Source organism: Meriones unguiculatus, chromosome 8 (genome assembly GCF_030254825.1).
Source record: "Meriones unguiculatus strain TT.TT164.6M chromosome 8, Bangor_MerUng_6.1, whole genome shotgun sequence".
Classification (NCBI taxonomy): domain Eukaryota; kingdom Metazoa; phylum Chordata; class Mammalia; order Rodentia; family Muridae; genus Meriones; species Meriones unguiculatus.
The window spans coordinates 45,117,104-45,135,275 of record NC_083356.1 but is presented as its reverse complement, the minus strand read 5'-3'; the positions used below and the strand labels follow the sequence as shown (position 1 = coordinate 45,135,275).

Below are 18,172 nucleotides of genomic sequence, written 5' to 3'. Positions count from 1 at the left end.
GTAACTTGAGGTTTATGCTTCACTCTTACAGGGTGTCCCCGGACCAAAGGGAGAGCGAGGTGAACGAGTAAGTCATCTGAGGGTGTGGCTGGCTACAGGTGGTTGCACATAGCTCTTGCCTAAGCCTAGTGAAGAATGGCTGTTGCTGGCTGTGGTATTCACTGCTGTTCTACTAGTCTTTCATAGAGAAGCACATTTCCCAGGGAGAACCTCTAGGGTGGGTTGGAGGCCAGGAGAGAATTTCTAGTTTGTGGACCTGCTGTCATCTGGCTCCTTGAACTTGAGCTCATTCCTCAAAGGGGAATCAAACTTACCTAACTCACAAAGTGGAGCTAAGATAGAAATAATGTAATAGTTGTAAAAGGCTGCTATAATCGATGCAGATGGCTCTATACTAATGCCAGCCAGTGGCACGGGATGCCCATTTTCCTGATGCCACAGTATTGGCATGAAGCAAGACAGTGGTTGATAGAGTCAAAAAAGAGGCCCTAAAATTCAAATGACTTTAATTTCGGCCCCTGCTCCTTCCTGTAGAAATTGTGAGGCTTCTAATGTAATTGTGTTCTTGGCTGTGATAGAAACAACACTGGTCTCAGGTTCAACAGGTTATTTCTGTGAACATTTAGGTAATGTGTTTAATGCTCATTAGCTGTAACACAGGCTTATCGGTTTTTATGAGTTGTTATTAGTATTAAATGAGCCACCACTTGAGAAGGCATCAAGTATGTATGAGTATGTTTAGATATTGTTAATATTTTTCAGAATCTGGGACTGAAAATGTTTAACTGAACTTGAAACTGAACTTATCAAATTTAACTGAATTTGATAAGCAAAGACTTTCAGGGACCTTGAATCCTGGGTGAATCCTCTGCGGCAATTAGCCATAGTGGTTTGCCCTCCGTGTTGCTAGCAGCCTAGCGTCTTGGTGGAAACACTGGGTCAGGTCAACTCTGTCCTGGCTGTGTGGTTGAGCATATGGCTGTGCCTGAGGAACCTGAGGAATGTGCTTTCTTCCCATCCAGGGAGACCTGCAGTCTCAAGCCATGGTGAGGGCAGTGGCGCGTCAAGTATGTGAGCAGCTCATCCAGAGTAAGTGCACTTGCTGGCCATCCGCGTCGTGCCTCATTCCTGTCCGAGGGAAGATTTTCTTCCTGAGACTAGACAGACCAAGGAAGACCCTCTAAATCTCTGATTGCTTGGTATGAATAGTTTTTCACGTCCCCCCTCTACCAGCCTAAGAGATTGCTCCAGAGCTTTACAATGATGGCACAGGAGCCCGACCTCCACTTCCTCAGTCCAAGAACCGTTGATTTGCATATGAACATTTAATTTAACTGCTCTGATTGGATCTTCCATTTCTCCTTCTCCCATCAAATGGATAGGTATTTTTTCAAGTGTTAAACACTTAAAGACTTCCAGTCTGAGTTAGATTCAAGATGACCGTGGTGTTTGTTTCTACTGGCTCAGCGATTTTAATCACTTTCCCTTCCTTATCCATTAGTGTTGGTTAGCCCAAGGCCCTTCCTTTGATTCCTTAGGCTGTATGCCAAAATATACACATACCCATAGGGTTGATATGACATCTGATATGACAGTTGGGCATCATTCCCAAAATCATACCAGAACACACTTGCTGTAACCTTTATTCCACTTCCTTTATTTTCAAACCTGAGCATTTCAACAGCACTTAGTACAGCAACAGATTCCTATACTCACCCATTTTGTACATATGCCCACTTATTTTATATATTTTGTCTCAAAAATCTAACCACAAGGTTACTAGGATGAACCCTTCTCTTTGCCACGAATATGTTTAGTTCCAGAATATTTGAGGCCAAGTAAAAACAAAAATTCCTCTAAGACCCACGCAACTCTAGCCAAGCTCTATTGCTCACCCCTCCCCACTCTGACAGCAACTTCCTCCTCCTGGGATGGCATTTTCAGGGTAGTTTCCTTATCTGCCTCGGGGTTGTATTTACTTTAACTCAGAGAACTTTGGGCCGGAGGCCAGTAGAGCTCAGCAAGTGCCAAGGAGGTCTGCTGGTAAGATCCAAAATTCCACCTGTTCCTTTGGGATAAACCAAGATCCTACCCTGGGGAGGTGTGGATGGAGAGATGTGGACTTGCACTCTGGCAAAAATATCAGTGCAGAAGGAGAGCAGAGCTCCCATCACCAAACACAGCTGTCCTCTTCTGTGTGCTGTATCCAATTCTATAATGCCCAGAGCAGTGCAAGAGAAAATTTACCAATTAAACAAAACAGTTTCAATTTGTGACAATATAAGATCTTTAAAACAGTACATTCTACAAGGGAGACTAGACTTCAGTCACTTTTAGAGTTTTCTCCCTTAGAAATTCCCAGACTTTGATGAATGACTTCTGGGAGTGGAGGAGTCAGAAGTGAGACAAGAGCTGAAAGGAATGTGTCACAGAGAGGGCCCTCCTTCCACTGCAGCTGTCATGGAAGGAAATGGCGCCATCTGCTACACCTTGGCTGTCTCCTTAAACACGGCTCTGTGGCTCTGTTTTCCCCTGTGCTGCTTAAGTTCTCATGCTGAGCATGGCTTACATATACTTCCATACAAGCTCAGTCAACTGGGTTTTAGTTCTTAGTTGAAGAATTATGCTAAGAGGCATATAGGAAATGGGGAGAAGGCAGAGTGGCAACAGCTGTGGAAGTGATGAATGACGGCTCCTATCAAAGAAGGAAGTGGAAAAGACAGGTGCCTTACCTGACCAAACAGCATCGGCCGTGCCTGCTGATTGAATCAGCAGAGGGCTCCAGAGCACAGTCATAGATCAATGTTTAAGAAAGGAATGCATTCCATGTGTTAAATGAACTCCCTAAAATCTGCGGATGTAGCTCAGTTGGAAGAGTGTGGCCTTATATGTGTGAGGGCTTAGGTTTGATTCCAGCACCACACACACCAGGCTGGGATGCATGCCTGCAGTCCTAGCATGTTAGATGTGGCGGCAGGAAGATGAGAAATCCCCAGACATCCTCAGCTACAGAGCTAATGAAGGCCAGCGTGAGATGCATGAGACCTCCTTATCTGAGAAACAAAGACTTCCCCTCCTCCAAATAAAGCCACAAAAGAGTGGGTGGCCCTAGACACCAAAATAATAATAAATGAACAACTTATTTTTAAAAAGTCAAGATGGATAATAGTCACCTTTGTGGGAAAATGTCACCCCCAAAGATGACGGAAAATGAACTATTATGGTATTAGGGCATTACTTGTAATTGTTTAAATTCATTTTTCCAAACATACGGAGTTAAGGGGTTACAAGAGAGAGCATCAGGATTTTTTTTTTTTTAAGCCTAGGACAGGGGCAGCCTGCAGCTGGAGCCCAGGCAAGGTTCTTGAAAAACTGTCTTGGAAACAAGAGTTGAGTGTAGACAGAGGTCTTGTCTGGGGATTTGAGAGCAAGAGGGTGGAGCAGGCTCTGTGGGTTGGAACAAAAACAAGTAAGTAATGTGGAGGGAAATTGCTGGGGAAAAAAGGCAGCCGCATGAGGGGGTGAGGGTTCAGGGGTCAGATAAATGTTGGGGTGAGTACAAAATTTATGACTTCTGTTCAGTGATGTTTATTGTAATGCTGACGTGAACTATGAAATTCCAAACACATGAGATGTGACTTGAATGTAGCCCAGCCGTTAACATCATTCATGATAAATGCAAAACTGCTAAGTTGCAAATGAGCCTATCTTAGAAGGGTGTGCCTTTTCCTCGGTGGCCATCTGACAGAGTTGCTTGGAGGTTTGAAGAATGACACCCCAGCTTCCCCTTTAGTTGTGTGACAGTTCATTTATTTGTTGTTGCTCAGGTCATATGGCCAGGTACACGGCCATCCTCAACCAGATTCCAAGCCATTCTTCATCCATCCGGACCATCCAGGGCCCGCCTGGAGAGCCTGGCCGACCCGGTTCACCTGGAACCCCTGGAGAACAAGGACCCCCAGGTGCCCCAGGCTTCCCAGGAAACGCAGGCGTGCCAGGGACTCCAGGAGAACGAGGTAAGCAGGGCCACTTCTCTCACAGGCCATCCCCAGAGAAGGGGACAGTGAATCAGAGTGTGACAGTGGTGCTTCTATGCTATCAGAATCTGAAATAAAGAAAAAAAATCAATTCTACCTTAAGCACTAAATTTCTTATATGTCCTGAGGTTGAGAAAATTAAGCAGCATACCTTTTTTTTACTTGCAATGTTTAATATTTAATTACAAGTTTTTATCATAAAAGAAAGCATATGTTTAAAAATTCAATTACATGGGAGATGGCTCAGTAGGTAAAGCACATGCCACACAAACATGGAAGCGTCAATATAGGTTCCCAGAACCCATATAAAGCTAGGCACAGTATTGTGTAAATGTCATTCCAGTACTACTACCTTTTTATCAGAGTTTATCTACTTGTGCGGCAGGGTGGGGTCAGAAGCCCTAAGCCACCCCTAAGAGGCTTTTGTTAATTATTTGAGAATTGTGCACATGACTACACTGTGTTGTCCTTCCCAGTCCTCCCCTGTCCCTCCATTTTGCCCTCTCAAACTCATGTCCTCTTCTACAGTTACTCTTGTACCTGTATACAGATACACAGATAAATGCAACTTACTGAGTCCAGTTACTGTTGCCCACGTGGACATATGCATGGGTCTGATAACCTAAGATTCAGACACCTGTCATGGGGCTTATCAGTGAAAAAACAAAAAACTGATATATTCTTTTTTCTTCCTGAATAGCCATTTATTTTCTGTAGCTCTTCGTTTAGGGGAGGGCCTTGTCAACTTTTCCCTCATTGTGTATTGGTATGTTGGCTAGTGTGGTTTTGTGCAGGCAAGAATATTGTTGAGAATTCATGGGTGAGACATCCCTGTCATGTTCAGAGGAGACTGTCCTGCAACATTTGTCTCAATCCTCAGGCTTTTCTGTGAACCTTATGTGTTTTTATCTTTTTTTAAAAATTTATTTATTTTTTATTAATTACAGTTTCTTCACTTGTATCTCAACTGTAGCCCCCTCCCTCATCCCCTCTCAATCCTACCCTTCCTCCCTCTTCTTTACCCATGCACCTCCCTCAGTCCACTGATAGGGGAGGTCCTCCTCCTTTTCTGTTTGACCCTACCCTATCAGGTCTCATCAGGACTGGCTGCATTGTCTTCCTCTGTGGCCTGGTAAGACTGCTTCCCCCTCAAGGGGAGGTGATCAAAGAGCAGGCCAATCATTTCCTGTCAGAGACAGCCCCTGTTCCCATTACTAGTGAACCTACTTGGACACTGAGGTGCCATGGGCTACATCTGTGCAGGGATTCTAGGATATCTCCATGAATGGTCCTTGGTTGGAGTATCAGTCTCAGAAAAGACCCCTGTGCCAGATTTTTTGGTTCTGTTGCTCTTCTTGTGGAGCTCCTGTCCCCTCCAGGTCTTTCTACCTCCCCCTTCTTTTGTAAGATTCCCTGCTCTCTTCTCCAAGTTTGGCTATGAGTCTCAGCATCTGCTTTGATACCCTGCTGGATAGAGTCTTTCAGAGGCCCTCTGTGGTAGTCTCCTGTCCTGTTCACTGTTTTCTCCCTCTTCTGATGTCACATGTTCACCTGAATAGATGTGTTTCTGCTTCTGCACTTTTATACATATTATTTATTTTTATATCTTTCAAAAATTCCTCTTTTCCTTGTGCTATGCAGCTTATTCTTTTTAATTTAGTTTTATTTATGTATTTATTACAATTTATTCACTTTGTATCCTCATTGCAGCCCCCTCCCTTGTCTCCTCCCAATCTTATCCACCCTCCTTCTTCTCCCCCATTCCCTTTCCCTAGTCCCCTGATAAGGGAGGATCTGACTCTAGCTTATCAGGTCTTATTAAGGCCACATCATCTTCCTCTGTGGCCTGGCAGGGCTACACTCTCCAGGGGAAGGTGATCAAAGAGCCAGCCACTGTGTTCATGTCAGAGACAGCCCCTGTAACCCTTACTAGGAAACCCACTTGGGAATTGAGAAGCCAATGGACTTTCTTTAAACAGGGGCTCTAGGTCCTCTCCAATGCATCTTATTCTTAGCGCAAGGTTCAGATTAATCCTCTCCTCTGTGTGAACCTCATATTGATCACCCCAGACCAGAAATATGGCCACCTCTAAACTCATTGTATACTTTTCGCCTCTTATTTCCTGTTTAGTGTGCCACTGATATTAGTTGACAACTAGATGGCTGAGCTTTAAGAGTCAAGAGACTGTGATTGCCAACCCCCAATGCCTTTAACTTCCAACATGGCTGTCACATTGATTATGACCTGCTTGTGATTATCCTGCATGATGCAAAATCAGAAAAAAGGGTTTGATGCCCTTCCAATACACCAAAGGTCTGACCATCCAAGGGAACGTATTTTTGCCAGCAGGGTACCCTTCAGTGGTGTTGAGGATAGAGAAGCTGTGACTCACAGAATACAGAGTCAGTGCTGAGTCACTCCCAGCAAGCTCCAAGTTGTTTTGCTGTTTACAGTACTCCTTACTCTGCTCTTGCCAAAAGAGTCTTTCTTACACTGCAAGATTGAGTGATTTGGTTAGAGAAGATCACCCAGAAGTTCTCAGACGGTAGCATGAAACCATTTAGTATATGAATTTCCATAGCATCTTTTCTGTGTGTGTGTGTGGGGGGGTGATTGAAATGAAATTGAAGTCCTCAGCCATCTGTTTTCCTGGCCATCCAGTTTTATATAAAACATATGAAGTTGCTGAGGCCAAACAGGGCTCACAGTCAGCCAACATCAGGACCAGTAATAAGAAACAGGTTTTTTTTCACTGTTGTATCAATTATGATTATCATGATGCAATGCTATATAAGACCATCAAAGAGGACACTATTTCATAATGAGGAAAATTAAATATTTTCAGTCAGCAGTATAACAAACTATGAAAGCAAGATTAAAAGAAACATGGCTGACAAATAGTCTCTAGTGTAGGACTTAAATGAAGCTCAGTCTCTGCTGAGGTTGAAGACTCATGGCTTTCTTCATCTAGCCAGTTTTTTGTTTTGTTTTTATAAAAAGTCCTCCATTTAGTTTTTTCTGTTACAGTTTTTTTAAGCTTCTAAAAAACATGCTGCACAGTAAAATATATAGAAATCTATGTGAATGAGTGGGGCACAGTGGCCCACACCTTTAATCACAGCACTTTCAGGAAGAGGCAGGTGAATCGCTGAGCTTGAGTCCAGCCTGGTCTACAGAGAGAGAGAGTTCCCAGACAGTCAGAGCTACAGGGCAGAGAGGGGCGGTGGTGTAGAATGCTGGTGCAGCAGCCATGCAGACACACGAAGCTGGAGTAAGCAGACCAGCACTTGTACTCTGGTCTCTTCTTCTTTCATTGAAAGCCCGAGGAAGGGAGGGGAGGTGATTTAGTTTCATTTCTGTTGGTGTGACAAAATACGTTTTCACAGAGTAACTTAGCAGAGAAAGGATTCTTACTTTAGCTCACACTTGCAGGTTGCTGTCTATCATAGCAGGGGAGTCAAAGCAATGGGCAGTTAAAACAACTGGTCACTCCACAGCCACTGCCCAAAGCAGAAAGAAATGAGTGAACACACACATGCTTGGAACTCATCTTTCTACACTGTTGCATATGTAAGAACCCAAAGCGGGGAACAGATACTTCCCTGTTTCAGGCTGAGTCCTTCCACATTAATTAAGGCCATCAAGACAATCTCCCAAAGGATATGCCCATAGGCCAAGCTGCTCTAGACAGTCCTTCATGGAGACTCTCTTCCCAGTCATTGTAAGTTCTGTCAAATTCACCCACTAACTATCACAGGAGATCTTGGATATTATTATCTCAGTTTGAAAAATACTGTCTTGGAATGGTATCGTTGCTTAACTCCTTCCTTCAAGAACTGGATAAACCAAGGCAAGACTGCCCATTCTCTCCATATCTCTTCAACATAGTTATTGAAGTCCTTGTTAGAGCAATAAGACAATTAAAGGAGATCAAGGGGATACAAATTGGAAAGGAAGAAGTCAAATTATCACTATTTGCAGATGATATGACAGTATAGCTGAGTGACCCCAAAAATTCTACCAGGGAACTCCTATAGCTGATAAACACCTTCAGCAAAATGGCTGAATACAAAATTAACTAAAAAAAAAATCAGTATCCCTCCTGTATATAAAGGACAAAAGGGCTGAGAAAGAAATTAGGGAAATAACATCCTTCACAATAGCCACAAATGACATAAAGTACCTTGGTGTGAACCAAACCAAGCAAGTCAAAGACTTGCATGAAAAAAAATTCCAGTCTCTGAAGAAAGAATTAGAAGAAGATATCAGAAGATGGAAAGATCTCCCATGCTCATGGCTTGGTAGGATTAACATAGTAAAAATGGCCATCTTACCAAAAGCAATCTACAGATTCAATGCAATGCCCATCAAATTACCAACACAATTCTTTACAGACCTGGAAAGGAAAATTCTCAACTTCATATGGAATAACAAGAAACCCAGAATTGCTAAAACAATCCTCTACAATAAAAGATCTTCTGGAGGTATCTCCATCCCTGATCTTAAGTTGTACTATAGAGCAACAGTTTTAAAAACTGCATGGTACTGGCATAGAAACAGAATGGTGGATCAATGGAACCGAACAGAGGACCCAGAAATAAACCCACACACTTATGGACACCTGATCTTTGACAAAGACGCCAAAACCATTCAATGGAAAAAAGATAGCATCTTCAACAAATGGTGCTGGTCGAACTGGATGTCTACATGTAGAAAAATGAAAATAGATCCATACTTGTCACCCTGCACAAAACTGAAGTCCAAGTGGATCAAAGACCTCAACATAAAACCAGACACATTAAATGGGCTTGAAAAAAAAGTGGGAAATACCCTAGAACTCATTGGTACAGGGGGAAACTTCCTGAACAGAACACCAACAGCACAGGCTCTAAGAGCAACAACCAATAAATGGGACCTCATGAAACTGAAAAGCTTCTGTAAAGCAAAGGACACCGTCATCAAAACAAAGCGACCACCTACAGATTGGGAAAGAATCTTCACCAACCCTTTATCTGACAGAGGACTCATATCCAGTATATATAAAGAACTAAAGAAGCTGAAAAGCAGCAAACCAAGTAATCCACTTAAAAAATGGGGAACAGAGCTAAACAGAGAATTCTCTGTAGAGGAATACCGAATGGCAGAGAAGCACTTAAAGAAATGCTCAACCTCACTAGCCATTAAGGAAATGCAAATCAAAACAACCCTGAGATTTCACCTTACACCCATGAGAATGGCCAAGATCAAAAACTCAAGTGACAACACATGCTGGAGAGGTTGTGGAGAAAGGGGAACCCTTCTCCACTGCTGGTGGGAATGTAAACTTGTACAACCACTCTGGAAATCAATCTGGCGCTTTCTCAGACAACTAGGAATAGTGCTTCCTCAAGATCCAAATATCTTTTCTTATCAATTTTCTTATCAATTAGGGAAACAACACCCTTCACAATAGCCACTAATAACATAAAGTACCTTGGTGTGACTCTAACCAAGCAAGTGAAAGACCTGTTTGAGAAAAACTTCAAGTCTCTGAAGAAAGAAATCGAAGAAGATATCAGAAGATGGAAAGATCTCCCGTGCTCATGGATTGGTAGGATTAATATTGTGAAAATGGCCATACTGCCAAAAGCAATCTACAGATTCAATGCAATTCCCATCAAAATACCAACTCAATTCTTTACAGACCTTGAAAAAAGATTCTCAGCTTCATATGGAGAAACAAAAAACCCAGAATCTCCAAAATGATCCTGTATGACAACAGATCATCTGGAGGTATCTCCATTCCTGATCTCAAGCTGTACTACAGGGCAACAGTAATAAAAACTGCATGGTATTGGCATAGAAACAGAAAGGAGGATCAATGGAACCGCATAGAAGACCCAGAAATAAACTCACACACCTATGAATACTCGATATTCGACAAAGAAGCCAATTCCATTCAATGGAAAAAAGACAGCATCTTCAACAAATGGTGCTGGACCAACTGGATGTCCACATGCAGAAAAATGAAAATAGATCCATATTCATCACCCTGCACAAAACTAAAGTCAAAGTGGATCAAGGACCTCAACATAAAACCAGAAACCCTAAATCAATTGGAAAAAAAGTGGGGAACAGCCTAGAACTCATTGGCACAGGAGACAACTTCCTGAACAGAACACCAACAGCACAGGCTCTAAGAGCAACAATCAATAAATGGGACCTCATGAAACTGAAAAGTTTCTGTAAAGCAAAGGATACCATCATCAAAACAAAATGACTGCCTACAGATTGGGAAAGAATCTTCACTAACCCTTTATCTGACAGAGGACTAATATCCAGTATATACATAGAACTAAAGAAGCTGAAAAGCAGCAATCCAAGTAATCCAATTAAAAAATGGGGAACAGAGCTAAACAGAGAATTCTCGACAGAGGAATATCGAATGGCAGAAAAACACTTAAAGAAATGCTCATCCTCATTAACCATCAGGGAAATGCAAATCAAAACGACCCTGAGATATCACCTTACACCCATCAGAATGGCCAAGATGAAAAACTCAAGTGATAACACATGCTGGAGAGGTTGTGGAGAAAGGGGAACCCTCCTCCACTGCTGGTGGGAATATAAACTGGTATAACCACTCTGGAAAGCTATGTGGCGCTTTCTAAGACAAATAGGAATAGTGCTTCCTCAAGACCCAGCTATACCACTGCTAGGTATATACCCAAAGTTTGTTCAAGTACACAAAAAGGACACTTGCTCAACCATGTTTATAGCAGCTCTATTTGTAATAGCCAGAACCTGGAAACAACCCAGATGTCCATCAACGGTGGAATGGGTACAGAAATTGTGGTATTTTTATACAATGGAATACTACTCAGCAATCAAAAAGGAGGAAATCATGAAATTTGCAGGCAAATGGTGGGATCTAGAAAAGATCATTCTGAGTGAAATATCCCAGAAGGAGAAAGACAAACATGGGATATACTCACTTATATAGACCTATAAGATATGATAAACTTTTTAGGTGTATGATAAACATACACCTAAAAAAGATAATCAGTTGAGCAGACATGGGGTAAGATGATCAATCCTCATTTAGAAAGACAGATGGGATGTGCATTGAACGTATGACAGGAGTCTACTGAGCACATCTGAAAGACTCTAACTAGCAGTGTTTTCAAAGCAAAGACTCATGACTAAACCTTTGGCAGAGTACAGGGAATCATAAGAAAGAAGGGGAGTTAGTCTGATGGGGAAAGGATAGGAGCTCCACAAGGACCAAATATATCTGGGCACAGGGTCTTTTCTGAGATGGACATTCAACCAAGGACCATGTATGGATATAACCTAGAACCTCCACTCAGATGTAGCCTGTGGTAGCTCAGTAACCAATTGGTTTCCCAAAGTGAGGGGAACAAGGACTATTTCTAACAGGAACTCAATGACTGGCTCTTTGGTCTCCCCGCCCCCGAAGGGAGGAGCAGTCCTGTTAGGCCACAGAGGAGGGCTTTGCAGCCAGTCCTGAAGATACCTGATAAAACAGGATCAGATGAATGGGGAGGAGGTCCCCCCTATCAGTGGACTTGGAAAGGGGCACGGTGGAGATGAGGGAGGGAGGGAGGGACTGGGAGGGAATGAGGAATCGGGACACGGCTGGGATACAGAGTTAATAAAATGTAACTGATAAAAAAATTTAAAAAAAGATAAAAAATAAAATAAAATGTTTTAATTGAACTAATAAAAAAAATTAAAAAATATTTAAAAAAATCTCAAGCAATAGCACATGCTGACAAGGTTGTAGAGAAAGAAGAGCACTGGTCAGTTGTGGGTGTGAGTGTAAATTTGTACAACCTCTATGGAAATAAATCTGATGCTGTCTCAGAAAAAAAATAAAAATAAAAAATTAACATTTACCCTTTCATTGTCTTTTGACTCAAATATCTTTTCTTATCAATTTTTAACCTTTTAAAATATTTTATTAGTTCTTTGAGAGTTTCATGTACGTTTTGATCATATTTCCTCCCATTCCCACTCACTTCACATTGTATTCTTTTAAAAGAAAAAAAAAATTCTCCAATACCAATTTGTTCTGCCTAAATATTCCAGAATATGTGGTCTTCTCTTGGAACGTGGTTTGCTTACCAGGATCCCTCTCTCAGAGATGACCATCTTTTCCCCTCCACTGGCAGCTAACAATTGTGACCACCTTCGGTGGGTAAGGACGGAACTCTACCTATATCCTGTCTCCATGCTGAAATTTGAAATGGCTTGAGCTTGCACAAGCAAGATCAAGTTTTATGCATGCTGTCACACTGCTGTGAGCTCAAATTTGTAGCTGTTTTACTGTGTCAAAAAGTTGTTTTCTTGTAGTAAAATGCTAAGTTTGAGCCTTGCATTCTATACACTGTTCCATCCATGACCCCTTAGCCTTGTGAGGAAGTATGATATACATATTCCCGTTAGGGCTGAGATTTCTGCAATCTCTTATTTTCTGTACATTGGCCAGTTGTGGGAATCTGTGTTAAAAATCATTTAGTGCAAATAGAAACTTTTCAGATGAGGGTTAAGAGGTGCATTGATCTATGAGTTTAATGAGTCTATTTAAAACTCTATACATTTAGCAGCATAGTAGCAATTCTTCCCTATGACCTATGACTTAGATAGCCATATGCTTTTGTCCCGATAATGGTGGTATGGGTCTTATCTTGTGAATCAGGGTGAAAATCTAGTCAGAAAGTGGTTGGTTGCTCCTGTGTGCCACTATTGCATCAGTGTGACTGCCATGTCAGGTCAGCCATTATTGTAGTTCCTAGGGTTCATTGCTAAATATGATTGATGGCTACTTTTCTCCCCTAGCAGCTCACCAGCACCTTCTTATAAAAGCAACACAACACAAAACAAAACAAACAAACAAACAAAAAACCCAAAAAACTAGCTGGCAGGTTTTCAGTTTCCAAGTCTGTACAACCTTGATTTTTAGGTCTATACAAGCTTGATTTTCCATGATCTGAGACTTAAGTATATGGTTGATTGAGCAATGGATTCTCACCATGATGCTCATAAACTGTAATGTTTTGTGATCTATGGGAAGTCATTAGCCAACCATTCAAAAAGAAGTAACGCATTTCTGGCAGCCTGGGGTGACTAGTAACAGCATTGCTGGCCTGTTATAGGGTAACTACATTTTAACTTTCCTGTGTGTGGTAGGGTTAGTTTCTACAGTAGTAGGCTTTCATATGTCATTGCTGGAAGACTTTTAGTGTTATTTAATCCTCTCCATACTCCCCTATCTATCCTACTCTCCTCTCTCCTACACCAAAATAACTCTTCTGGTTCCATCTTCTGTTTTAAATCTATTATATATCAGTGCCTTCTATGTCCCTCCCTTGAATGTTCTTCTCCATGTCCCCCAGTGATTTCCTGACCTATATGTGTTTTCCAAATGAAACACACATGCCAGAAAATTCAAAGCTAATATCCACAGGTTAGAGAAAGTGCATAATTCTTATCTTTTTGGGTCTGTGCTACCCCACTCAAAATGGTTGTTTCCAGATCCATTCTTTACCTCTGAATTTCATAATTTAATTCTTCTTAATAGCTGACTAATATTTCACTGTGTAAACAGAGCACATTTCCAATATGCATTCATCAATTGATGTAAATCTGGGCTGTTTCCATTTCCTGACTATTGTGAGTAGAGCATCAATGAATATTGATGAACAGATATCTATTGAGAAGGATGTGTAATCTTTTGGGTATACGCCCAAGAATGGTATATCTGGATAAAATGGTAGATCTATTTTTAGCTTAGTGAAGAACCTCCATACTGATTGGCAGAGAGGTTTCATCAGATTGAATTTCTACCAACAGAGAATAGATTTTTTTTACCTTTACCCACATCCATGCCAGCATTTCTCTTCACTTTTTTAAACTAAGTCAAATTATCACTATTTGCAGATGATATGACAGTATAGCTGAGTGACCCCAAAAATTCTACCAGGGAACTCCTATAGCTGATAAACACCTTCAGCAAAATGGCTGAATACAAAATTAACTAAAAAAAAAATCAGTATCCCTCCTGTATATAAAGGACAAAAGGGCTGAGAAAGAAATTAGGGAAATAACATCCTTCACAATAGCCACAAATGACATAAAGTACCTTGGTGTGAACCAAACCAAGCAAGTCAAAGACTTGCATGAAAAAAAATTCCAGTCTCTGAAGAAAGAATTAGAAGAAGATATCAGAAGATGGAAAGATCTCCCATGCTCATGGCTTGGCAGGATTAACATAGTAAAAATGGCCATCTTACCAAAAGCAATCTACAGATGCAATGCAATGCCCATCAAATTACCAACACAATTCTTTACAGACCTGGAAAGAAAAATTCTCAACTTCATATGGAATAACAAGAAACCCAGAAATGCTAAAACAATCCTCTACAATAAAAGATCTTCTGGAGGTATCTCCATCCCTGATCTCAAGCTGTACTATAGAGCAACAGTAATAAAAACTGCATGGTACTGGCATAGAAACAGAATGGTGGATCAGTGGAATCAAATAGAAGACCCAGAAATAAACCCACACACTTATGGACACCTGATTTTTGACAAAGATGCCAAAACCGTACAATGGAAAAAAGATAGCATCTTCAACAAATGGTGCTGGTCTAACTGGATGTCTACATGTAGAAAAATGCAAATAGATCCATACTTATCACCCTGCACAAAACTAAAGTCCAAGTGGATCAAAGACCTCAACATAAAACCAGACACACTAAACCTGTTAGAAGAAAAAGTGGGGAAGAGCCTGGAACTCATTGGCACAGGAGACAAATTCCTGAACAAAGCACCAACAGCACAGGCTCTAAGAGCAACAATCAATAAATGGGACCTCATGAAACTGAAAAGCTTCTTTAAATCAAAGGACACCGTCATCAAAACAAAACGACTGCCTACAGACTGGGAAAGGATCTTCACCAACCCTATATCTGACAGAGGGCTAATATCTAGTGTATATAAAGAACTCAAGAATTTAAACATCAACAAACCAAGTAATCCATTTAAAAAATGAGGTACAGAGCTAAACAGAGAATTCTCAATAGAGGAATACTGAATGGCAGAGAAACACTTAAAGAAATGTATAACGTCCTTAGTCAACAAGGAAATGCAAATCAAAATTACCCTGAGATTTCACCTTACACCCATCACAATAGCTAAGATGAATAATCAAGTGACAACACATGCTGGACAGTATGTGAAGAAAGGGGAACCCTCCTCCACTGCTGTTGGGAATGTAAACTTGTACAACCACTTTGGAAACCAATCTGGCACTTTCTCAGACAATTAGGAATAGTGCTTCCTCAAGATCCAGCTATACCACTCCTAGACATATATCCAAAAGACGCGCAAGTATACAACAAGGACATCACTCAACCATGTTTGTAGCAGCTTCATTTGTAATAGACAGAAGCTGGAAACAGCCCAGATGCTCCTCAGTTGAGGACTGGATACAGAAATTGTAGTACATCTACACAATGGAATAATACTCAGCAATAAAAAACAAGGAAATCATGAAATTTGCAGGTAAATAGTGGGAACTGGAAAAGATCATCCTGAGTAAGGTATCCCAGAAGCAGAAAGACACACAGAGTATATACTTACTCATAAGTGGATATTAGACATATAATACAGGATAAACATACTAAAATCTGTATACCTAAGGAAGTTAATCAAGAAGGAGGACTCTGCCTAGGATGCGCAATCCCCATTCAGAAAGGCAAAGAGAATGGACATTGGAGGAGGGAGAAAACAGGGAACAGGACAGGAACCTACCACAGAGAGCCTCTGAAAGGCTCTACCCTGCAGTGTATCCAGGCATATGCTGAGACTCATAGCCAAACTTTGGGCAGAGTTCAGGGAATCTTAGGAAAGAAGTGGTAGATAGAAAGACCTGGAGAGGACAGGAGATCAGCAAGGAGAGCAACAGATCCAAAAAACTGGGGACAGGGGTCTTTTCTGAGACTGATACTCCAACCAAGGACCACTCATGGAGATAACCTAGAACCCCCGCACAGATGTAGCCCATGGCAGTTCAGTGTCCAAGTGGGTTCCATAGTACTGGGGACAGGACTGTCTCTGACAGGAAATGATTGGCCTGCTCTTTGATCACCTCCCTCTGAGGGAGGGAGCAGCCTTACCAGGCCACAGAGGAAGACAATACAGCCACCCCTGATGAGACCTGATAGACTAGGATCAAAGGGAAAGGGGAGGAGAAGCTCCCCTATCATTGGACTGAGGGAGGGGCACAGGTGGGGAAGAGGGAGGGAGGGAGGGATTGGGAGTGGAGGAGGTAGGGAGGTACAGGGGGGATACAAAGTGAATAATAAACAATTATAAGTAATTAATAAATAATTATAAGTAATTAATAAAAAATAAATAAATTTTTAAAATAACTGGACAAACATTCTTTGCATGTAGAGAGGAGAAGAAAGTGACAGACATCATGACTCTCCACAGCTCTCCTTAGTAACTCAGACTGGTTTTGCTCATTCCATTTGTCTGCCTCTCTCATCCTTGACCCTTTGTCTCATTTCATTTAGACAATCTTACTCAAAACTTATGAAGAACATTATTCTGTCAACTGTCTTCTCAGTTAAATTGTAGTATTCAGAGGATCCTCAGAACAGGAGAATTCAAAGAGGCCAGCTGCTGTGTTTTGTTTTGTTTTGTTTTATTCACACACTCCAGTACTGATTGATTTCCCCAATTATCAAAACTACTGGACCCTCATTCTCACAGCAGCTTGCTTTGTTTTATACAGCCTGATCTCTCACCTGCTTCCTCTTACCTGATTACAATCAAAGAAAACTGTTTTGCTGTGGATCAGCATTTCCTTTGCTGGCTTAGTTCCTTTATTACACCCTACATTGCCCTTGGGTATGCTCTTTATACCATAATCAGCTTTCAACTTCCTCCTTGAGTCCCTCAACTTCCACAGTCATGTGCTGGCTCTTCTCAACTTCCTGGCCTCGCTGCTCACTGATTTGAATGATCCAAAATATATCCCATTGATAATCAATTTATCTGATTTTTTTCTTACTTCAGTTGTCGAAATGTTCATATCCACACTGGTATCTTGAATTGAAAATAGAATCTCACTGGTCAACAGTGAGTTTCTTCATTTACTTAAAATGAGTTATTTACTTGGAATGAGCTCTTTTTCATTTACGAAGAAAGAATCAACAAAATTTCTCTACTTCTGTTTTCATTGACAACTCCTCTAATTCCTATGAGTCTTCAAATATAGTTGGATCCAACTCAATAGTTTCATTTTTTTTATTTTCTATCAGCTATGACTGAATTTCATATTTGGTATGTTTTCCACAATAAATCAGCCAAATTTTATTTAGTTCAGGAATTGCTTAAGGTTTTGTGGCTTCTCTGAGTGAGAGGTGATACTATTATTTGTGGCTATAACTTATTCAGCATCAAGTCCCTCTGCCAACCATTGTCCTAGACCAGCACACACACTATCTCATTTAAAAAGTTGGGAAATGGTTCAGAGATGAAAGGATGAAATACTGAGTTTATAGGCTGGGGGATGACAAGGGCCTTGGGATGTGTAGAATGTAAGTGGTTTCAAGATTTAGAGGAAGATGTGATTGTGGGCTTTGATAAGAAGGAGTGCTGGTCCATATGGAGCAACTACCTAATGTGTTATCTGCTAGCATGGTGTTCATTAAAAATAAAAACTTTATGAGATCAGGATTAGCCCCATGATTTTTGTGATGGGGTTAAGGTCAAATCCAGGTACTTCAATATGCTAGAAAGTTACTTAACCACTGAGTGCATTCTAGCCCTGGATTAGCTCCTCTGTCAGTGTGTGTGCATGTGTGTGCGTGTGTGTGTGTGTGTGTGTGTGTGTGTGTGTGTACATTCATGCATGTGTGTTCCAGCCATGGATTATTTCCTCCTTTTGGATGTACATGTGTGTGTATGTATGTATGTATATACATTCATGTATGTGTACTACAGCCCTGGATTAGCCCCTCCTTTCATATGTGCATGTGTGTGTGTTCATGTGTGTGTGTGTGTGTGTATGCATGTGTTTCGAGGTGCACATACACACATATGCAGGTATAAGTGGAGG

At 41.2% G+C, this 18,172-nt stretch overlaps 1 protein-coding gene across 4 annotated transcripts in view; it reads left to right on the top strand.

Moving 5' to 3' along the window:
* The window catches only part of Col14a1 (collagen type XIV alpha 1 chain), a 216,034-nt gene that overhangs the window by 184,187 nt on the left and 13,675 nt on the right, over positions 1-18,172 (top strand). For all 4 annotated transcript variants that reach the window (XM_021650061.2, XM_021650060.2, XM_060389409.1 and 1 more), the window contains exons 43-45: positions 32-67; positions 1,023-1,089; positions 3,828-4,016. In XM_021650061.2, the coding sequence (XP_021505736.1) occupies positions 32-67; positions 1,023-1,089; positions 3,828-4,016 (292 nt within the window). The remainder of the gene's footprint in view (positions 1-31; positions 68-1,022; positions 1,090-3,827; positions 4,017-18,172) is intronic.